The sequence below is a fragment of the Dermacentor albipictus genome, chromosome 1, assembly GCF_038994185.2.
Source record: "Dermacentor albipictus isolate Rhodes 1998 colony chromosome 1, USDA_Dalb.pri_finalv2, whole genome shotgun sequence".
In the NCBI taxonomy this organism is placed as follows: Eukaryota; Metazoa; Arthropoda; class Arachnida; order Ixodida; family Ixodidae; genus Dermacentor; species Dermacentor albipictus.
Window position 1 is genome coordinate 198,209,102 of NC_091821.1, and position 24,235 is coordinate 198,233,336.

The 24,235-nt window shown below is 45.5% G+C and overlaps 1 protein-coding gene and 1 long non-coding RNA gene across 3 annotated transcripts in view; one reads left to right on the forward strand and one right to left on the reverse strand.

The window, feature by feature from the left end:
* The window catches only part of Afg3l2 (AFG3 like matrix AAA peptidase subunit 2), a 133,583-nt gene extending 116,641 nt beyond the window's left edge, over positions 1-16,942 (reverse strand). Inside the window, exon 1 of one of the 2 annotated variants that reach the window (XM_065433513.1) lies at positions 16,654-16,942. In XM_065433513.1, coding sequence (XP_065289585.1) covers positions 16,654-16,740 — 87 coding nt within the window. In that variant the 5' untranslated portion in view covers positions 16,741-16,942. The remainder of the gene's footprint in view (positions 1-16,653) is intronic. The other variant, XM_065433512.1, reaches the window with a different exon arrangement.
* A 172-nt stretch (positions 16,943-17,114) lies between these two features.
* On the forward strand, positions 17,115-20,273 carry LOC135903129 (uncharacterized). The gene is made up of 2 exons (XR_010564732.1): positions 17,115-19,827; positions 19,892-20,273. It is a non-coding gene; the product is annotated as an uncharacterized lncRNA (long non-coding RNA).
* Positions 20,274-24,235: the final 3,962 nt, after the last annotated feature.

The window sequence follows — 24,235 nt, forward strand, 5'->3', positions numbered from 1 at the left end:
CAGCGCACATGTACCTTGTGTCCTTGCGATATTTTTGCTGTTGAGTGGTGTTGGCGCATACGTGGCACCTCCTCTGGGTACTGCTTCCCTGAGCAGCCGTGGGAGGAAACTTCTGAATAAAGTGCCAAATAAGGAAACGCATGCACGGCAGCATCCTTCGTATGCGGACCCCTGTGAATAACAAACGAGCGAGTAACAGGCGGTCACCCTTTGAGTGATAAGAACGAGGCAGCCCTGAGTTTTGCGAGCGAAAGAAGCCGAAACCGCATGCGAAACAAAACCAAAACTAACCGCCGCGCACCCGCGAGGGCGCCAATGCGTGAGCGGTAGCAGACGCTTCGGAGCAAAAAAAGAACTATACAACGAAAACCGAAAGAGAGAGACGCAAGAAAAAAATTCCATGTATTCCCACATAGTGGAAGCACATGCCAGGCAAGAAAAAGTTAGGAAATTAGCGCGCGTTTTAAACGCACAGACGGCGCCGTAAATATACAGCATCGACCATTTTCTGACCTGTTCACGGCGCCGTATATTTACGGCATCGACCCTCAAAGGGTTAAGGCCGTTGACACCATAACCAAGTCTGTGGAAGCCACCATCCAAGCAGCAGTACAAATGCGCTGCCAGGAGATCACCCAGATGGGCAATGAGCTCAGCCAATACATCTCCGTCCTAGAAAAGAACAAAGAGCAGGCAAAAAAGAAAGCCAAAATACCCTACCAGAGAAGCCCAGATGAATAAGACTCTGGCAAGCCAAGATGGCGAGTAAGGTAGCAAAGAAGAAAGAAGTGACCTAAGCCCTCAAAATTTGGCAGTGGAATTGCAGAGGAATAAATAGAAACCAGCGAAATCTACTTCTCCTATACACCCTACACCAGCCTGCCATCGTCGCATTACAGGAAACAGAAACAGATAATATTAAGATGCATGGCTATAAAACACACGTTGCCTAAGGAAGGACGCGAATGGCCGTCCTGATCAAGAAACATCACATGACTCAGCAACACCAAATCAACCACAGTATCGAACACATTCTGACTGAGCTGGTTGCTCACAAGAAAACCCTGCAGAGCTTTACATCTTGAATGTATACAGTCCGCCACGCAACATCCTCAAGGACTTGGAAGAGTTCCCCGAAGGAGTGAAGAAAGTCTCTAAGGGTCAAAAGCTCCTTGTGATGGGCAACTTTAATGCTCCACATGTGGCTTGGGGCTACAGAGCAACCAACAAGCAAGAAGGGTATAGACACGCACAACACCACTACCCGACATTGTGGACCAATTATCAAATACCAACTAGAATCGGCAACATCATCTCCAGACACCAGCCCAGGCCTGACCTTCTCTACTGGCATAAGGCAAGTCGAGACTGGACGAGACTCTGGGCAGCGATTATCACATCATTTAGACCAAAATCATGCACCATAAAACCCCTGTGAGATTAGGTCAAGCCAAAATTATGGACTAGTCCACGTTAGGGAAAGATGAACACCCCAGAAGCCTCGAGAACATTGAAGAGTAGACCAAGAACGTGATGGGCTTGGTTACCACGTACACAAAGACCATCCAACCCACTGCGGACAATCCCGAAGTCAACCCACACTTATTTACCTCTGGGAAGCCAGACGAGGACTTTTGAAGAAATGGAAGAAGCAGAAAAGAAACCACAAGCTCAAGATCCTCATTGCCGCAGTCTCGCGACAGGCGGAAGAGTATGCTGAAAAACTCCCGACACCAGAATTGAAATCAAGTGTGCAACCAACACTTGTCCCATACACAGTGTACCACAAGAACGGGGTGCAGCGATGTGCACCTCACCACCCCAAAGCGCAGTTCTGTCACACATGCCTGGCCATCAATCACCGACAAGACATTTGTCCATGCCATGATTTACCCCACTGCAAAATTTGTGGCACTGACATCCCAGATCCCGAAATACCGCACGAGCGCAAGCCTGGCTGTCCAAATTGTGGCAAAGATCGCGCTGCCGATGACCCCGGGTGCAAGGTATGTCAGAAGGCTGATCTTGCCGTCTGCAAGGCTGCCTACCTCAAACGGCTCAGCCTACGCATCATAACCTAACATCAACTCCACTCCGCATTCTCAACAGCTCCTTCAGGACTCGACCACACCGTCCAAAACGAAGAAACAAGTGGAACCCCCTCGTGGATGTCACCCCTCTAAAGCAACAGGCCACTCCTAAATTTACGCTGCCACAGCAGCCCCCTCAACTCCGCTCCCAGCCTTCAAGAACTCACTGGTAAGTCAGCACACCCTCCCTACCCTCTCCCAACTACCTCTCTCCATACTCTAGCCAAACAAAAAACACAAGATTATCACCAGGCCCTGACAAAAACTATTGTACTTTATCCCCCGAATGCATCCCATACACTTACTATTGACCCAGCCCCTGTAGCCTCACTGCCAGCAACAGAAAACATGGACGAGTCCAATCCTCCTCCTCGCAAGCAACCCCATCTCGATGACAGTTCTTCCTCTTCCTCACATGTACCTCCGATACCCCATACCATTAATTCCGATGCTATCAACGAGCACATTCCAGCTGCTATCACCGCAATGGAAACCTGCTTCAATAGCAATCTCACAACTATTACTTCATCCTTTGATGCCAAGCTCGAAGCTACCATAACCTCACTCACTTCCAAATTCTAAACAGCGCTTGAGGCAAAGCTGGCCCACACACTTGATCAAGTAGCTGACACCTTGAGTTCCAACATGACATCTCTCATAGCGGAGGTTGAATCCCTCTCCCTCCACTTCACTAGAATGGAAGCGGAGCTCACACGTTTCCGCAAACCATCCGGGAGCACTCGCTCAGCCCTTTATCCCCTACCTGCAACACTGTCAGTTGACCATCATGGGTGACACACTGCACGTTTGGCAGTGGAACTGCAGCGGTCTCGCCCTCGAATCAACTCGAATTCCTCGAATCAATGGCACGTCTCCGATCCTCGTGAATCTTCACTCACCTCATCGCCAGAGATTTCAATGCACCTCACACAGCATGGGGATGCAACAAAAATAGTGCCAAAGGCACCAAACTCCTAACCGTCATCCAGCGAGAACAACTCACCAATCTTAACGATCCCGACTCACCCACCCGTCACGGGAACTCTGTGCAGCGGGACACTGCAGCAGATCTCACCCTCCTCAATGGTCCAACCAAGGCCACATGGACCAATACGCACGACACGTTCAGTAGCGAACACACGGTTATCAAGATCACCCTTCAGGTTCCGAACTATAGACGATCTGTCCACCTTCATTCACTTACTGACTGGAGTAAGTTTCATACGGACTCCAACTCAGACAATCCACTCCTACCGTCTATGACACTTGCATGCAACAAATTCATCATCGCACTAAGCTTTACAACCTCGCCTTAAAGCAATCAGAGGATGCGGCGGTGGTGGACGCCCATCTTCTCCACCTTTGGGAGGCCCGTCAAGGCCTTATTCACAGGTGGAGACAAAACAAGCGTAACCACCGCCTGCTCAAATGCATCTCCCTCCTCAATACCGAAATTGCCACTTATTCGGACTCTCTTACACGAGAGCAGTGGTACAGCATTTGCGATAAACTCAGTGACACCATGCACCTTGTGTCTGCGTGGCGTCAAGTCTGTGGACTACTTAATCCTTCCCAAACCAAAACCACCGCACACACAACCCCAACCAAAATTCTGGACGAATACGCATCTCCTAACCCCCTTTACCAAGCCGGGCAAAATATATCGCCACTCCCACGCAACCCGCATATAAGGACTGCACTGGCTGCGAAGCTAATGACACCTCCCTGGCTTCGGATATCACATTAGCCAAACTCAAACAGGCTGTGGCAGCAATCCTTGCAAACACGGCGTCAGGCCCAGACAATCTTGCTGTGCACCAACTTCGCTACCTAGCTGACCAAGATTACGAGAACCTACTTGAACTGATGAATGGTGCTTGGCATTCCGGTACGCTATCTAGAGAATGGAAGACGGCCACAATCACCTTCATCTCCAAGCCAGGCAAACCACATATCACTAATCTTTGACCCATTTCCCTCACTTCTTGTGCGGGAAAGCTTATGGAGCGAGTAATCCTAACTAACCAGGGTGTCTACCGAGTTGACATTTCCGAATTCCCTGAGTTTTCCAGGTTTTCCCTGAGTGCCTTTGCACATTTCCCTGAGTGATGCAGAACTACGTTTTATTTCAAGATGGGCTGAAACCATATCGCCTGATGCTGTCACTTTCCAGTAAGCACATGAAAAAAAATAAAAAAGCGACCTAATCCAATTTGAATGCTAAGAAGTAGTGGTTATGGTATTCAAAAAGAGAATAGAAGGCAAGGGTTAGTAAAATCCACAGCAAATAAAGTGTCTTCGAAAAAAAATTGCAAATGAAGTCGCACATTCACAAATACAAATAAAAAGGAGATGCACATAGAAGCAAATATATTCGAATATGAGCTATTTCTATCAACTGATAGCAAGCTCACTGGTATGAGACCCGAATACTGTCACAATTGAGATTCTCTCTCAACCGCTCGTAAGTCAACCTCAACTGTCCTGACATACTCTCAGCCCGCGCACGACACCTGAGTGCTGTGTTTCACTGCTTTAAAGAGTTTATTTTGGTTTGGATGAGGGACACCTGCATCTCGGCATCACCAAAATTTTGTTTTTTTAGCTCAAGCTTCTTCGAAACGGCGGCAGCAAGCTTCCTTTTCCGTTTATTCCTCAATGCATACATAATTTCTGTTCTTGTCCTCCTCCTGCCACTTGTTCGCCCCAAGGACCATTTGAAGCATCTTGGTCAGTTACACAGTCCACGACCGATTTTTAGAACTCCCTAGCGGTCGGGAAAACCTTCGAAAAATCGGCCAGTTGCAAAAAAATAAATGCGCGTCATTTACTGCCCTTAGGGGCTCAAACCGCGACAGGCACGTTCGAACACGCTCTAAAGGGCTGTCGGTACACATATTAGGCATATCGGCACTCGTACTGTGACAGGAAATACCGGGTGCACGTGTGTATAATTAAGGAATGCATACTGTGTTCCGTGGCAATAGCCCCTTCCCACGCTTGTTGTGGTTCACTGCAATACTTTTGCTTATGCTTCACCATGTAACATTGCTGTATGGAGGCGAAGCTGACTTTCGGGAACCGGCATTATGCAACGCATCGTGTTTTCTAAGTTCCTAAGCCAATCGCGAGGACCACAAATGCGGAGTCCGTGCCATTGCTGACAGCAGCTTATTCTTTGAATAATGAACTCGACACCCAACGGCAACAAGCTTCACAGAGAACGTCGAAGCAGCTAGGCCTAGCGTTCCTGCAGTGGTGGCAACGGCGGCCAGCGGATCTGCGTGCGTGAGTGCCGGTTCGAGGTGGCGAAGTAATCAAAACGGCAGCGGTGGTGCCTTTGATTATTGGTGTTTCGGGCCTGCGGTCACGGCAAAACGCCCGGAAAATCGGATGGCGAAGAGTTCTTGCGTCCTAAATTTCACACGTTCTGATACGTTGACTCTATGGGCTGCGTGGCGGTGCCGCGAAGCTGTCAAATTATCGGGAATACGGAAAGTCGCTCGTTGACTGCACACTGGCAACTCCTCCACCCGATGACAGCACGTCAAAGAGGATTCATTACGATTCCTGTATGTTGCTCGAGCCAGCATTACCGCGACTTTCGACCCTTTCAATAAAATTGCCGCTAATTTTCCCTGATAGAGGCCCAGATTCCCTGGGTTTTCCCTGACTTTTTCCAGACTACTCCAAATCCCTGAGAATTCCCGGTTTTCCCGGTTGGTAGACACCCTGCTAACTAACTTCACACACACCTGGACTCTACACAACACCTCCTGCCCTCCCTTATTGGGTACAAGCAACACATTTCAACCCAGGATGCGCTCCTCCAACTCCAGGAAGCAATATTCGCCACCCCCAGCACCACTCAACTGAAGGAAATTCTTGTAGTCGACCTCAAAAAGGCTTTTGATAACATCCATCACGACAGCATGTTAGAGGAGCTCCAAGCAACGCACTGTGGAGACAGGCTATATAACTACGTCCAATGCTTTCTTCGCAGCCATACATACTGTCTCAGCTTAGGTGGCGTAACATCCCCAAGCTACGACTATCCCCAACGCGGCATTCCACAGGGCTCCGTACCGTCGCCCTCTTTTCCAAGCTCGCCATGTGCCACATACATCGAGCACTGGTCACCATCCCAGACTTACCTTACACTATATACGCCAATGATATCGCCCTTTGGATGAATCGCGGCTCAGCAGGTCCCATAAAAGACGCCCCGCAACATGCTCTAAACAGCATACATCATGCCGTTACCCACATCGGCTTGAGATGTTCCTCCACCAAATCAGAACTACTACTAGTCCATAACCAGCAATGGAAACCGCCACACATAAAACTCGAACATAACAGCCTCCCTATACCACAGCCTAAAACTATTCGCCTCTTGAGACTTCACATCCAGCAAGATGGTGGTGGCTCTGCCACTGTCAATCACCTCCTAAAACAGGGCGAGCAAGTTCTCAGCATGCTCCGTCGTATTTCCAATTCCTCTCGGGGGCTCAAAAAAATGGATATGCTCAGACTCTGCAATGCCCTGTTAATTTCCCACCTCCACTACCATCTCCCGTACACTCGACTTACACAGCAGCAAGTTGGACACCTTGATACGTAAAGGTACCAAGTTGGCTATGGGGCTTCCCCTTAAGCCAGCAACCAGCGCCTGCTCGAAATGGGCTGTCACAACACGGCCGACGAATTTGCGGTCATCCACAGAAGCCATTAGGAAATCCACCTTCTCACACAACAGGGATGGCACATCCTCACGCAACTAAGCCACCATGTCCCCCCCCCCCTTATACGCGAAGCTACTCTCCCCTATGCTACTCGCTCACAACTTCACATATCACCACTGCGTTGGCACATGCATCCACTGCTAAATTTAGCCCGACACACCTAACGCACTGCATAATACATTGGCTGCACCACCCGCAATCCACACCGATCTTACTTTTACACAGATGCCAGCACGTCTGGGACACATACGGCCATAGCGGTCCCAGATCAACGTTCGCATGCCATCCACGCAGCCATTCTTCCTACCATGGACCCATGCACGGCAAAATTGCATGCCATAGCCGTAGCTATCACCCACACTTCTTCAGCTTCCGCTACCTCTGTACCCATCATATTCATGGACTCTATGGCAGCTTGCCAGCGCCTGACACATAACTCACTCCCGCACAACATCGCTCAACAAATACAACGCGACCTACACTCACATGTTGAAATTGTTTGGATCCCAGGTCACCAAGGTATGTCGGGTAATGAAAGAGCTAGCCCGCTCGCCCGAGAAACTCTTTTTCGGGCTCCCGTCATCCCTGGATCTACCTAGAAGGGCGCCGCAGCCTCACCTTCCCTCGAGCCATACAAGCGTTCCCGCCGCTTATTCCCTGCCCTACACCCCCACATAACACGTCAACAAGGCACCATCATCCACAAAGCAAACAGACACACTTCCAACCTCAGCCCACCTTCACCTTCTCCAAGGTCTCACAGAATATCCCCCTCCTTGCATACACCGCGGCGACCAGCCGAACACCCATCATATTTTGTGAATATGCCACCCACCCCCTCCTAGACTTTCTTATCCCACCTCTTTATCCCTACCACCAAACCCCGAGTAGCTGACTACAGCCACTACATATCAGGAACAGGAATACCTGGTAGCGTACATCTCAACCACCATCAAGCAGGCTGACAGAGGCAGCCTGGACTGAGGTCACCTGCATGGTATCCACTGAGCAACAATAAAGTTTTCTCTCTGCCCTCCTCTACCTCTCAGGGAGAAGATAATGGTGGCCAGCGAGAGTACAAGCTCTACGTAAGGCCTATGAAGGACCAAGAAAAAGAGAAGTCAGATACACCGATGTGGCAAAGTAAAGAACAGAGCGACCCACACTGTCAGGGCGATAAAAGGCCAAGGAGAAAAGGTAGCAGAGGCCTTGCTAAACACTCCAGACATCGACTGCATGGAAGACACAGCGATAGCCCTGCAGCAACGACAGAGGATGATCACAAGATCACAAAGTAAGAGGATGATCACATCACAGTCATCACGAACTCACAAACAGCATGCAGAAATTACCAAAAGGGCCATATTTCCAAACAAGCCCTTAGCATCCTCGAGAACTAAACAATTTTCCAGAAATATAAATTGCCTGGGCCCCAGGATGCAAGTCCCTGGCAGTTGATGTAGCGACTCACGCCGCTGCCCAAAATCTCATTCTCCGGGCTATCCCACTGGGTTCATGAGCCACGGCAGACGCCATCCTGACCCACTCTATAGACTAGGTAAAAGGACCTACCCACCCCCGCATCCCAAGGTGACCACAGAAGAGGTGGTGATGTTCCTGAAACTACAGACCGACACATTTCCACACAGCACCCTGCTGCACGGCACCCTGCTGCACGCCATGTATCCTACGAGCTATAATTACAAGTGCACCTTCTACTCTACACCCAATACCCTCTACCACATGGTATGGGAGTGTGGGCAAAACCCATCGACACCACGCACCACCGGACCAACCATCGAGCAGTGGGAAGCCCAGCTGACAAGCTCGAGCCCTGATGACCGGCATTGTCTAGTGAGCAGGGCCAAGCTATAGGCTCAGGCCCACGGCATCTTGGATTAGAGACGGCACCCACCTCAGACGATTTGACCGTTAGCTCATTTCTACAAATAAACTTTATTCCTCCTTCTCTAAACATTGCCAAAAATGCATGTTGGATGTTCCATTGAGTAGAACTTTTGAAGTGCGCTTTAAAGGAATAAAACCAGTTAGAGATGAAACCAAAACTTACCGCCCAACAGCTGCTGACATTTACTTCTAATTATCATCCTTCAGCAATGTGGCATCATAAATCTGACAATGTAATGCTCCGATTTACTGCTGATGCTCAATCACAAAAATTTGATGTTGATGCGCACCAATCACGAGCTGCATACTTTCTTTTTTTCAGAAGTGGCGAAAGGCAAATTTTCGTTATGATACACATACCTTAGTTTACTCAAAGTTGCATCAAAAGACACATTTTTGCAATGGGTAATAAAACAGAAACTGATTCTTAAAGCCCTTTTCCAGGGCTACTTAACAGATATTGCTATGTATCTAAGGAACTATTTCAACATGGTGAAATCGACGTCATCAGCCACCAGTGATCTATTTGAATATGCACAGTAACAAAAGATTTAAAACTTTCAGTGTATAAACAAACACTATGTCATAGCCCTGTGAGGGGCCCTTTAAAGGGACACTAGATAGCAACACTAAATCAATTTAGACCAGAAAGCATTATACCCGAAAAGTAAGATGTGCCAATAATCAAAAGTTTGAATATGAATTGAATAGTAATTATTCAATTCATAATCAATTACCAAATTCACTATTTAAGCTGTCTAATATTTGCTTTTGTTTGAATATAAGAAACAACAGCAGTTAAGGGATTCTACAGGGACAATGACAGGTGCAAATGGTGACTGCTACGAATGATTCTGCCACAAAGGAGCAGCCACAGTTGCTGTGCAGAGGCACCAGTTGTTCGACAAATGTGTGCAGTAGCCATAATTTCGGCTAAAAATTCTTTAGTCATTCAATAAGAATGTCTTGCCTTTAACATGTTTCAACACTGTTGTCTCAATTTTGGGAAAACAATTTACTATTTGGACAATCTTGCTGCGTTTGCATCCTTTTAAAACAATGTGTGGTGCTGCAGTACTACATTTTGCTTCTTCAATGAACACAGCACGCCCTTGCATCTGGCGACATCCTGTTCCTGTGTTTCATTACTGTTATTGTGTTGGTGCACTGGATACAATCTACGAGCTCCTCAGTTGACCAGTAGTCAGTTTTGAACGGCATTACATGTATGAAATGATGTAAACAAGCCTTTTTTTTATCTCAAATGCCCTCCCCCCCACCTCCCATCCTTTAAATTTGTTGTTTAGAATTTAGAAAATTATCTACATTCATTTTAATATTCGAAGGGCTTTCTTTCTTTGAATATTCATATTCAATTTGATCTAAAAATTTCACTATTTGAACAGTTGTACTCAAAAGCCTACTTTAATCCATTTGGCCAAAAAAAGGTTATCACTGGACAAAATAATGGTTACATGTCCTTTACATGAATTCTGCACTGAAGTCTCTGCATTGGTACAGTCAGTGTGACATAACAAACTTGAATGTATTTTCTTCCTTTTGGGCTATTTTTTTCTTAAATTGCTAGGATGAGGCTTTGGTTCCTCTGGAATGCAATGAGTCCCTCTTTGCCAGTAAACAATTAACCTGACCCATGCAGCTGCTGTCAAAATCCATGACACCATGGTGAGCTATCGCAAAAAGTTCAAGGCAGTGTCACCACCCACCTTTCGATTTTGCATCTTTTCTGACCTAACTAAGCCTCCTCTCACAGTGAAAGGGTAATAGGTACACCCTGCAGTATGCTTCAGCATGCAATAACAGAAAAATTATTAACATTTCTGGAATCTAACTCTTATTTACTAGGTTTCAATGAGGTTCTCAAAAAAATTACTCTTGTGATGCATGCCTACCCTTCAGCCATGAAGTTTTTCCAGCTTCATAATGGAATACTAACTGAATGCATGTATCTAGACTTCGCAAAAAGCCTTTGCGACAAAGCATCGCATCAACTCTATGAAAGCAAACTGACCAAAACATCCTCATGCTCCTCTGCAGTTGACTGTGGCTTAACTCAAGGCTCAGTACAAGTCATTAATGACTGTCCAGACAACTCCTCCATAAAGTCGTTTGCCAATTAATGTTATATTTCGTAGAATAACTAATGAAAATTATCACTCTCTTCTTCAAGCCAATCAAACGTACCTAAGCGATGTAGTAGGTGGCTAATTACCCTCAACATAGCCAAATAGACAACCTCACCCTTTCCAAAATCTTCTGAACTTATGGACTATTCTGTAACTGAAACCATAATTAAAGTGTTTTAGTACTTACAAATATCTTGGCACTTACATATCCAATGATCTGTCATAATATTGACACACAACCTACATTGCTAATAACTCTAATCACACCCTAGGTTATCTGCACCAAAACTTTCATCAAGTAACCACATTACACTACATTTATGCTACATCAAATGCCAATATGCCCAAAGCTTGTGCATGCTTCAGCCATATCGATCCCAGGACCCCACCCTTAGGATATGTTCAGAACTGACCAGCTCATTTTATGCTGAATACATGTTCCCATTCTTAGCGTCACCTTAATAAAACCCATTAATGGGTTTCCAAATTTGATGAGAAAAATTTCATGTCACTTCTTCATGTCATTTTCTTTCATAATCAAACACTTCGATGTGAATACATCTCACACCCTTCGCATTTGTCATCTATATTGACCACTCAAATATCAAATCATTTCTTTTCTGCCAGGATAATTGAATTTGAAATTATTTTTCCGAAGACAAGGAGAGTATGGAATCACCTTCACTCCACCCCCTTAGATGCTGCCATAAAAGAAAGAATATTGTTCATGTCTGGAGTCTTTGCTTTTTGATGTAGCTGCAGATCATGTTTCCTTTTTACTTCATTTGTTTTTGCTTACATTATTTTTACCTACCCATCTGTAGTGCCTTGAGGGCATACTAATAAGTAAAACAAACTTGTGTTGGAAGGGTCTTTGAATGTGTTCTCAAAATTACAAGAAGTTGCTGTGGCAATAGAGCCACTATGGGTTGTGATCATCAACCACCTCTGAGTGGCATGCTGTAAAACTAGCTAGCTCCCTAAGTAATTACTGAACAAGTGAAATGAAAAAATTGTCATAAATTTTGTTCAGCAGTACACAAGTTTGGTTCTTCATATACAATCACTTCTTGCAAATGTAATGCCTCATCTTTACATTCAAAACTCCACTGCATAAATACCCATTTAAAGCGTAACTCATAGTAGTCATCGAAGTATTATAGTATCCCTTTAAAGGGCCCCTCACCAGCTCTGGCCATTTTAAGCTGGCAAGTGCAATGCACACAATGCGCGCTAACGATCATGTCTGCAAGTATTATATCCCCACACACTGCAGAAAGCGTGTAAATTTCAAACCAAATGCCGTTTGCCCTTCTCTCGGGTGCCGCACTCCCAGCTGGAGAGCCGAGTTATATCACGCAAGTGTGCCTATGTACATATGTACATGGCAGTGCTATGAGGTCACTCAAAGTGACACGTGATTTCAATAATTATTCAAGGCAACATCAGTTATTTGATTAATCGGTTTCTTCAGTAGACAAATTAAAGTTTAGAAAAATAACAAAACATACAAACTGAATGTCTGCGTGTTTTTGTTTTACTTTGTACCATATCAAGAGAGATGTATTTCCGTTTTGTCTGCTCGTTCCCATGTCGTGTAAGTCGCATGCGCAAAACGAAACTATCTCATTTTCTACCACGCTCCAGTGCCACGATCATACTCTTTCAATCACTCATGCCTGCCACATTCCTCGTGATTGTGGTGCTGATCAGATGTTCTCGCCCAGACCACACAAATTCATCCACCACTCGAAACGAGAAAAACGCAGCAGCTTGCGCCAGACTGTTACCAGAAGTGCACCACTCAGCAAAAAACATGCAAGAGAGAGAAAAAAGGAAAGAAGGCAGGGCCCGTGACATATTCGTCACGCAATCCTCCAGCTCCAGTATGGAAGAAAGCAGGGGGGGAGAAATTTCACTTGCCGAAGCTAGACGGGGCAAGCGGAGAAAGTGTTTATGTTGGTGGTGACGCTCGCCTCCTCAAATCATGGGTTCACACCATTTCAAATATTTCTATCTCTGCCATTAATGAACTAATTTGAAGAATTTTTGCAGTAGAACACTCCTTATAGGGCATGTAACAACTTCCAGCATACAACCAAAATTTGCTGTGGCCTGGTGAGGGGCCCTTTAATCTGGTCTCACGAGTACAGCAAGTGAATGAACATTTGTCTTAACCTTAAGTCGAGGTTCAATCCAATCTACTCGGCAGTGGTACAGCAGTACCCATCAGCTACACTCAAGTTCATAATCCTTGTACATCAAGTTATACAATAAAAAAAATCCTGCAATGATCTGATCAAGTCCAACTTGGAAGGCTGTAAGCATAGCTAGAAAAATATCCTTTTACATCCACAGAGTGGCTTCATATAACATTAAAATGGGGCCTGTGAAAGGGCTCATACCTGCTACGTATAAACTTCACTTGATTTTATGCTCAGCTAATCTGTCAATGGACAATTCAAGAATTCTACTAAAGTTTTATACATGAACCCACACTTATCCCTATAGGGTGTATGCACTGAAACTCGACCACAATGTGGCACTGTGTTGCCTTGACCAAAACTGCCACAAGTCGTCATATTAGTAGTTGCTCCACAGGAGACAACAATGCGATCTGCGCAGTGTTGTTATGCAAAGATATATTTTATTACGTGTGGTTCCGCTACTGCAATACAACTGGTGTTAAATGTTTCGCTTGGTGGTGTAGGTGCAAGCTTAGCATAAATATATAAATAAACCTCCAAGTATGTGCTTGCATGAGGAGGCACTTAATTGCAGTGGCACATTGTTTCACAGTTGCTCCAACAAGTTAAGAAGCAAACACAATGATGTCAGCACTAAATGAAGGGTTTCTATGTGCCTACATAGCCGAATGTGTGAACAAGCCTCTGCAATTCTGGCTGTGCAGGTACACAGCACTTACACTGAACTCCATTGGGCTTCAGCACGTTCACAGGCCAGTGTAAAAGCCAGCACGTTAGTGATTTTGGTGGCAAGCGAAATGATGCAAGCCTGCAAAGACAATAATCAAGCTGGGCTCTCGCTAATCCTTGTTTGTTTTGCCCTGCCAAACGCTCAGTTCTAGACGACCACAAGTTGCAGGCAAAATGGGGTTCACATTTTCCAAGACGGCGATGTTGCCATCATGGAGAAACAAATTTCACCTTCTGTGATTCGGGAGGTGATCAAACTCGTGCAGTTGCCTGCTTAAATTATTGTGCAGCTCAGTGTTGCGCTCCGTCCACATTTCATGCGCAGGTAACTATGCTGCATGATTTTGCAATGTTTAAAAGGTTGTGTCCCGGACAAGCTGCACACAGACAATCACGTGCAGTTGCACGCAGTCAATGCAAATTCCATTTATATGACTTGGTGGCAAAGCGAGGGCTGCTTCCCAATGCCAGCATGAGCACTGTGTGCAATTCTGGCTGTGTAGGATTCACGGGCTTGTGCAGGGTGGCCTAAACGCTGAACTAATTTTTCTTCTGTAAGGGTCACCTTCATGCATTTAGGGAGAAGTCGTTTCGAGCATATGGGCTGCTGCTGAAGCCCAATGCAGTTCAATGTAAGCACCCTGCACAACCTGAATCGCAGAGGCTTGTTGACACATTTGGCTATGTAGGCAGTCATAGAAAGCCGCTTTCAAATGCTGACATTGTTGCACTTCTTCCTAGACCTATTAGAATAACCCTAAATCATACCACTGCAAATGCACCCTGCCAAGAAAGCACATATACTCGGAGATCAAATAATATATTAAGGCTTCTCTCGCACCTGCACCCCCATGCTCACTATTGCACATATGCACAGCACATCCAGTGAAACATTTAAGACTGACTGTCTTGCAGCAGCAAAACGACACGTGTGATGCAATAACCAAGCGCATTACATGTAATACAATATCGGACCTTTGCGTAACACCAGGCAGTGCTTGTACGCTGCGAAGCAACCACAAATATGACGATTGCCACCAGTTTGGGTCAAGGCACCGCAGTCGAGTTTCAGTGCATACACCCTATTCCATACATCACAATCTCATCAGAGATCCAAACCAAGCAGATTTACCTGCTACTGAATAAACTAGGTGATGCAATTTCAGTGCCAGTTTCACGCTCATGCAGAGGAAGCCTTGAATTTCCTTGAAGATTTCAATACCTACTTCTTTCAAGTGCACAACAAGCCACAAACTGTGTTCGCATGAAGTGTGCACTCACGCAAAACAAATGGGAGATGTGGAGATGCTGCTGTGTTTCACTCATTAACCCTTGGAGGTGCCGATTGATTATGTCCAGTGAAAATTTAGTTTCATGACACTTTTTGTATCTTCAGGATCATGAAAAGCTTTGTACCTTAGAACAGATTAAAAATTTGTTATTCTTCATTGAGTTTTGTCAATCTTACAGAATGGAGGCTCCCATGTGAGAACTCTACACAGGAACTCCAGATATGAGATCACCAAGTATTTCATGTCTACCATAGAAAGCCCCCGTATAACCACTTGAAATGTAAGCTTGATGCAAATCATTGTGAAAAACAATAAAGAAGGGAACCGGCTGCACAGGATGACATACACCAACAGCGAACACCCTGCTGTCTACCTTCCAACTTGTTTTACTAAAACATTTTGCATATATCACTGAAACTTACAGAACAATTACAATCAGAAGTGTTTCAAGGTACATGTGACACATTTTAAATATAATTTTCATCGGTGCCTTTGATTTTGATGCACTATCTTGGTGTGCACAATTGTGCACACAGTACCTACCTCTAGGGGTTGAAGAAATAATGAAGTGCAGCACATTTATTGCTAATTGTGAAAGTGCAGGCAAATCGAGCAGACCTCAGTTCATCCCTTTGTCCTTGTCCTGCCACAACTAATATTGGTGGCTAGTCATATCTGCACATGCAGCCAGTCGTCCATTTTATGTAGTGTGCATATGCTGGTGATCTTTGTTCCTGCTTGAAAGCTTACCATGACTTCAAAGCATTCACAAGTGTTTGTGGCAGTAGGATAGAGTTGTTACTGATTTCTATTCATTAAAGAAAACAGAACATGCTGTAGGATACGCAAAGTACATATTCCATGGGCACGTAGCGTCGGGATACACACCACTGTTATGGAGGAGAAACAATGAGCGCGTTTCATTAAGTGGGGCGCGGTTTCTGCGAAAAATAAATGAAAATTCCCGCGTGGTGGGCACTCGAGACGTGCAAATGAGCGAATCACCGTACTGCTGACACAATATCACAAACTGCAACTCTGACTTCTACCACGCGTACCAAAGCACTGGAAATTTCGGCTTTTTTGCAGATCCCGTAGCATTGCGAATCCGACAGTACATGCCACACAGGCTTTCAGTATTTATAAACGTAAAGCATGAAAACATCACTTACTTTAGTTATCCTATGGACTCGTTTTCCTAATCGAATTCACTCCAATAAGCCAAACGGGAACTGTGTACCTTGCACTGCAGATATTTTTAAATCGATGCAGCAAGATACCCCATTTTACTGGCTTTAGTGCATACAAATGTTACCCCAAAAGTAAGCAAGCCCTTACGCTCAGAGCCTGGGTATGCATTTCGCCCTTCTTTAAATTAGTGGGAAACACGCCGGTAATGTATTCGGCAAATTAATTAACGGTCGTAAATTATTATGCAAGGTCATAAAACACGCACAATGGACAGGCGTTTTGCCGATCGAAGGCTATATCTACGACAGCACATCAACAAGACCAACAAGTAATTTTTGGCAACTAACCTCATTTCGAGACAATCTTGATCCATGCCACGTCCTTAAAAGACGTCTTTCAAGTCGCCTTCCCATCTGAAGATACCTGCTCGCCATCGCGACTAGCGCAGACTTCACGTGAACGTCGACGATCGCAACAGCGCGCTCTTGCTTCTTTCAAAGATTTTTTTCTTTCACTTTATGAACATCTCGTAGTACAGTCCCGAACAACACAATCGAAATTGTTTTCGGTCAGAAGTGCATTGCATGAGGAAAACCACGCCAGTTCCAGTTGCACAGCACTACGACGACACACTGGAAACACTACCAACACTACATGCATGCATGCTCTAACAAGCAGCAGAACGCTGCGCACCAGCAGAAACTAATCTTCTGTTTTCACAATTTGTATGCTAGAGAGCGCAGCCAACTGTCAGAAAAAGAAATATAGTGCGACACAACTTGTAGTAATATAACAACTAAATAATTTAGTAAATAAATTTAGTTAAGACTATGACGGCGCTTACATTTTAACTTCTACCGGCGACGAGACGACCTTTTTCACAGTAATAAAAGCTAGTCTCGAAGGCCATGCTTTCGCCGAATTTTCCTACAACTACGCCAATGGCGGTACTCATATAAACGGGCATGCAATCAAAGAAGTGATCGAAAGAGAAAAAAATTAGTGCCGTCACGACCACCATGTCGACCAAGAGTTTTGATTTCAGATTTGGTTTTCATACAGTGGATAAAATCAGAATGCACGTGTTTTTGCGATTTCACCCCCACCGAAATGTGGCTGCCGCGAGCAGGATCGAACCCGCGACCTCGAGCTCAGCAGTCTGCGCCACACACCTTTAGAAATTTTTTTACATTTTTAGTGCATATCTTGTCCCCAAACATTAATCAATACGTCTGTCTTGCTTGCGTTTCCTCTCTTGAAAACTTGCCTCCTTGGAGCATTTGTCTCGACCCGCATGGCGGCTGCACGCCATTCCTAAACGTGATCCTAGGGCGCTATTCTGGACCATAGAGTTAGTAGAACAACTCTAGAGGAAAAGCTGGGCCGGAAAAGTGGGAACCTCTAGGGCGCCGCCCTGTTGCTACTGGTCAATGTGGCCAGCGCAATTACTATTGAAAGAGCTGAAAACAAGTACAGGTCACCTAATGCTTTGTCATCTAAAAACGCATACCTGATGGCTTTATGAAGGTGGAACGTTATATTAAATTTACAGAAAGCGATCGCTAAGTCCATGACTTATGTAAATCACGATGTACGCATTCATGCAATAAAGGATGACACGAATTTCGGTTTCGAATCTGTTTTTTGGTTGCATAGTAGTTTCGTACAGTTTAGGTTTGACATGCGATCGCGCGTCGACATCGGACGCTATGACACACTCGTTCGTGCCTTATGTGCCACCGAAGCCCCGAAGTGCTCTGGCATATACCTTCACATGTAAGTAAACGAATGTATCTCCTTGTTGAGAGTGTCACGCGAGTAGGCAGCTCTTGTGGTGCATCACAATCGTTTGAGAAGCGTCACATTAGTGCATTTTTATGCATGCGGAGCGGTGTTTTTATTTGCAGGTTTCCCTTCAGTAGGAAATTGCTGGACAGGCAGACCAGCGCACCGGAATTGTACTGGCGAAGCCACAAGCAACTCAAAGAATCTGTTTAATTGTTGCACTTTGAACAATCATGCTTCTACAAAGGCCACAGCAGAAAAACAGCCTGATGCCGAATATTTCTGTGCCACGAAGTAATCAAGAGGCGAGTGCCTATAATGCGGACGAAATCGAGTGCATCGAGACTTAGAACGACAGAAAGCTGAGCTAGTTGGTAAGGATTCATTATGCAAAACAGAGGTGAGGCGTGCAGACAGGACACAAGAGTAGAGAAGTGGGCGGCGCTTGTGTTGTTTGCTTGTAAATACTCTACTCTCGTGTCCTGTCTGCACGCCTCACCTCCGTTTTGCATAACGAGTGCATCAACCCACATATTGATAGCGTAGGCGTTTTATTAACTGTGTAATGTTTCCAACACTTCCTTGCATGCCATTTCATGTGGAATATATTTTCTGGTCACAAATGTGTGCAGCGAATCTATTTGCATGATCGACTCCGCGCCTGTGGGACCGTTCACTTGCACTTGATGCTGAGTCTTTTACATATATCCATAAACTGCAGATATGCACATCAGGCCCCTGCGAGCATTTTCAAAATTCAATTATTTTAGACAACAGGCACATATGCAATACTGACATAATCCCGAATACCACACGTTTCCCTTTTATGCAGATATGCAATGGCAAGCCCTTCCATGTGTTCCAAAAGTAAAATTTAAGCTCTAAATTAAAGAAGATATTTCTAGTCAGAAACAAGCAAAAATGGTGACTGCAGAGTATCAGAAGCCCAAGGTACAGAAATTGTGAGAAGTGTCGAATGATTTTAAGGAAAGAGTCGTATTTGAAAATGCAAGACTCTTTAGTGGAGGTCAAGCAAGTCAATATAGGTAGAATACTCTGCAAAATTATGCGAGTGAGGGGATGTCAAACAATGGGTCAGGAAATGCATTGTTTTTCTGCAAAACAAAAGCTGATTGCCATCACATAAGTCACTTTAGCATCATGATAAATTCAGAAATAAACCAAAAAACAAGACACGCAAAAATAAAAAAAAACATTTAATGATGCTCTCTCCACACTGGGATAAATAAAAACAAACACATCACATCTAATGTGGACATATCAGATGCCTTGTGAAACACTAAAGGAACAATTCAGTTTCGAGCTATGGCACTTGCCACATAGATGTGGGGGGGCCTTGCACCAATAGTGATAGTTACCACTGCATTTAGAAATTGAAAGCATTCGTGCAGACAAGGATGATTCTTTCTATTCTTGGCTACCACTTCAAATGCCTCCACCAAGTGTTACAATGCTGCACGCAGCCATACTAAGGATCTCGCAGCAACACCTGCAGGTAAAAAGCAGAAGCAGTCAAAGTGCTGGTGTGTTCTGGACACTATGTTTGAAAACATTTAGGCAAGAAGAGTGCAAGAAGCAGACATAACAACTGCATTTATTTCCATAATTCCCCATTTAAATGGCCTTTTCTTTTTGCTTAGACAATGCCTATGCCTAGCCACAGCAGCTCCCTCATACAGACTCCGCAAGCCAAGAGGCCGTGGAGCCAAATGCAGGTAAGAGGCAATAAGCAATAGCACGGGTATTGACATTCATCTAATTTCTTTTTATTTCGTTTAGGCAGCCAGCACACCTCGAACAGCCACCTTGACTGCGGGTGTGTCACCCTAGTCGCCAAGGAAACATTTGAGGGAAAGTGACAGGCAATGTGAACAGCCACTTCTCCATGTAAACAATACTCTTTCTCTCGGATGACTCCTACGCCTCGCCACGCCAGCACACTTGTGCACAAAGATGCCGCAGAGGCACGTGCAGGTCAGAGGCAAGAAGCAGTGGCACTGGTGTCGACTTTTACCCAATTTCTTTTTCTTACACTGAGGCAGCCAGCACACCTCGAACAGCCACCTTGACTGCGGGTGTGTCAGTAGATTCCTGTTGTACATATGCTCATAATAAACTTCAGTAAACTTGAACTTCATAATAAACTTGAAGGCAAATGGGACATTGATGCATTGTATTTTTTAACATTTATTGTACACATACAATATATGTTATACTTTGCAGTGCTACAGAGCGTATTTTGAAGCTTCCCCCTATATTTTGCACCTTTAATTACGTATGTGTTGTGTGGCCCTCAATGCAGTTCACGTTGTAGCAGCTGCTTTGTCTGTATCACACATTGGCTTAAGCTCGTGATATCCACATACTTCTCTCACATATACAAAATAAAGTTCTATGTAGTCCTCAAGTGTTACAACAAAATATGAAAGTAAACAATCTGATCGTGGAATTGTGTTTATTACAGTGATTCCTATGACAGTTACTGACAAGTTGACAACTTGAACTGGTCAATCGGTCCATAGCCTCCTCTATTTTTCAAAAATAAAGGAGGCTATGATCCGTCATGGCAAGGAATTGTATGTATACATAAAAAAGGGGGTATGTGTGTGTGTTTGTAGTGGGGGGTATAGGATTAGGGCGGTACGAAAAAATGTACCAACACCGTCCTCTAGACCCATTCCGTTAAGGTACCGTAACAAAGCGTATTATGCATAAAGTTCGTACAATGAACTCTGATATTACTACACACGCCAGGCGACGCGAGCTACATTTGTCATGAGGCATTCGCCCTCCATATTATTTTGGTTAATCTTGCTCCCTGCACCGAGGCAAAAGAAAGATCATGGGCGCGGGTGCCTTTAAAGTATCTCGACCTTGCGAGGCACTGCTGCGCGTGCCAGGGGAGCTGTCCGTGCGAACACTCCCTGGCACACACCTGCCTCGGCGGCACCAACCTATGTAACGTTCTGCTTCGAGCTTTGATCCCCCCACTGTCCCTTTTGCCCTGCAGTTCCTGCACCGCCTGCTTTATTATAATCTCAGGCGCTCTCCTGAGACTTCCGTTTGTCGGTTACATGTGCCCTACAGCTGTGTCAGTACTTAAAATGAAAAAACCCGATCTATCGTCATCGCGAAAGCGGCTTTTGCAACATACCGCGCACGTGCGAAGAGAATTACGGAACACCAACGAGGAATCTGACCACAGCTTCGAGCTCGTAACCTCGTCGAGTGACACTCCTGCAACAGGCGTGACCGCTGAAAACCGCATACCGCCGGAAACTTCAACATGATCATCCCTCGGTTGCATAACTGCCACCTGTACGGCCAACATGGACCACACCCACACCTTCCCGCAACACAGAATAAAGAACCAACTTATAAAGCCCAAACACGGCGGCACGCACACATCACAACACCACAAGCGAGACGCCATGCTGCTATGGTTGCCGGATTAAAACTGACTACTGTCACCAAGTCTAGCAAGCGTCTCAGGAGCTGGCAACCTCGGCGCGTAGCAACATGGCGGCGCTCTTGAGGTTCCCGATTTTAATGCATGGGCCCTATGGGTAGCTTGTCCTCTAGAGTCAGTATAGTAACTCTATGTTCTGGACATTCCGCCATTTTCTTCGGTGCGTGACGTAGGCGCGACGCAAACAAAATGGCGCTGGTGGCCCAGTTTTGCTTACGTAACGTGACGCCAACTTGACGTTTTGCCTAAGAAACTGAAATGAAGGCACTGAATATAACGTTATCGGTAAAGCAAAACAGTTTTCCTCCGCAGTAAAAATAAAGCAGCTATCTCAAAGCGTATGATTATTCCGTCGAAAACGCTTCTCGCTTCCGTCGTCTGCTGCGTACAAGCCGTCGTCTGCTGCGTACAAGCCGTCGTCTGCTGCAATAGCTAGAATGCGTGTCCCCGGAAAATGGAATGAGTCATCGCATGTTGGCGCCAACGCGCTTGTTTTCTTGCTTGAGACAACATACGCGACCTACCAGTGGTGATGCGCGCACCTTCTAGGCCACGTTATCGCTATCTCGTGAAACGCAAGTGACTCAACCCGGCTCGGCTGGCTGAGAAATGGCCGAATATCACCGGTAGCGTTGCGCGCGCCAGAGATATCCACTAGCGCGACGCAAGCGCCGGCGCTGCCATCTCTTGTTCATTTGGCTGGTTACTCGCACTGCGGGAGGAAACTTCAAGGCGCCGCCTTGCGTACATTTCTTTTTATAAATTAGAAAGAGGCCGTTGTCATAACTTTTGATTGTGCGAAAAGGCATTAATCTTGATTACAATACAAATGCAGCAGTGAAAAGTGGACAACATTGCCGAAAGTTTGCTATGTTCAACCAATATTATTTTGTATAAACGCGTTCTTTTAAAGAATGATGGCCCCAAACACAAATGCCAACACTACCCGAGAGCCATGCAAATACTATGAGCACGCGTTATGAGCAAAAGATTTTCGTGGCGCCAAACGACGGGGAAAATGTGGCGATACGCATTCCTCTCGGCTGCCATTGCATATGGCTGCTCATTAGCACAATTCGCGCGGCTCGTCGCAGCAAAAATTATGGCGGAAAATCTCAGCAATGGCGGCCCTGCGCAACGTCACGCATCGTCAAAATGACGTTTACGAAACAGCCCTTCCTGTGACGCTCCCTACGAGATATTCCTTCAGCCAATCAGCAAGCTGGCATGGCGCATATCTTGAATCGCCACCACATATTCGCGCAATTGCAGATGCATTGCACTGGCTTTTGCACACTACCGCTCACATTCTTTTTGAAGCGCTAACATCACCATATATCTGCCAAGGAGCAAAAAAATGTATTAGTCCATAAAATTTGCAGCTCCACGTCACGTTTCGTCATCTTGATGAAAACGCAAAATGACATTTCGCAAAACTTCCGCTTCCCGGCACAAATTTCAAAACACGTGACCTCTCGACAGCCAATCAGAGAGTAAACATGGCGGATAATGGCGGCCGTGCAGCCGCCATGCGTGTCCAGAATAGAGCCCCAGAATAGAGCCCCTAAATGTTGAATCTCTGATTGGCTGTGGAGAGCTCATGTGCTTTGAAATTTGTGCCGGGAAACGGAAGTTTTGCATAAAGGAATATTGCTTTTTCATTAAGGTGACGAAACGTGACGTGGAGCTGCAAATTTTATCAACTAATACTTTTTTTTTTGGTCTTTGGCAGTTATATTGCGACGTTAGCGCTTCAAAAAGAAAGTGGGCGGTGACGTATAGAACGTAGTGCATATGCTGGCTAGTGTGCCGTGCACCCGCTCTTTTCAATGGAGGAGCGTGGCGCCGCCTGCAATGAATGCCCACGGTGGCCGGCAGAGGTCGCTGCCATACAGGTGGGTTTAACGCGGTTTAACGACTACCGGGTTTAATGTATGCGGACGATATCGTACTGTTAGCAGATAGCCAGGAAGATTTGCAAACTCTGGTTAATTACTGTGGGGACGAAGGAGACAGTTTAGGTCTCAGTTTTGGTGCAGCTAAGTCCGGTGGGATGTTTTTCAACGATACAGCTGATCAGGAGCTTACAATACAAGGCCATGAAATACCCCGAGTGGCCGAATACAAATATCTCGGGGTATGGGTAAACAAAGGGCAGATGTAGTACACGGAAAAGCACGAACAGTCTCTCATAGCAAAAGGGCGAAGAGATGCCGGGATAATGAAACATAAGGCATTGTGGGGGTACAACAGGTATGAGGTACTGAGAGGCATATGGAAGGGATTAATGGTGCCGGGGCTTACTTTCGGGAATGCGGCCCTGTGTTTAAGGGCAGAGGTTCAGTCGAGACTAGAAGTAAATCAGAGAGCTGTGGGAAGGTTAGCGCCCACGAGAAAACCGCAAACGAAGTCTACAGGAAGATATGGGCTGGGCATCGTTCGAAGCCCGGGAAGCTCAGAGTAAAATCCTATACGAAAAACGTCTGAGGCAATTGGACGATAACAGTTGGGCAGCTAAGGTGTTTAAATACCTATACAGAAAGAGCGTTGACTCACAATGGCGGAAAAGAACTAGGAAGCTAACCAGTAAGTATGCCAGACACGAGGATGAAAAAGGACAGAGCATTAAACGACAGGTTAAAAATGCGCGGAAG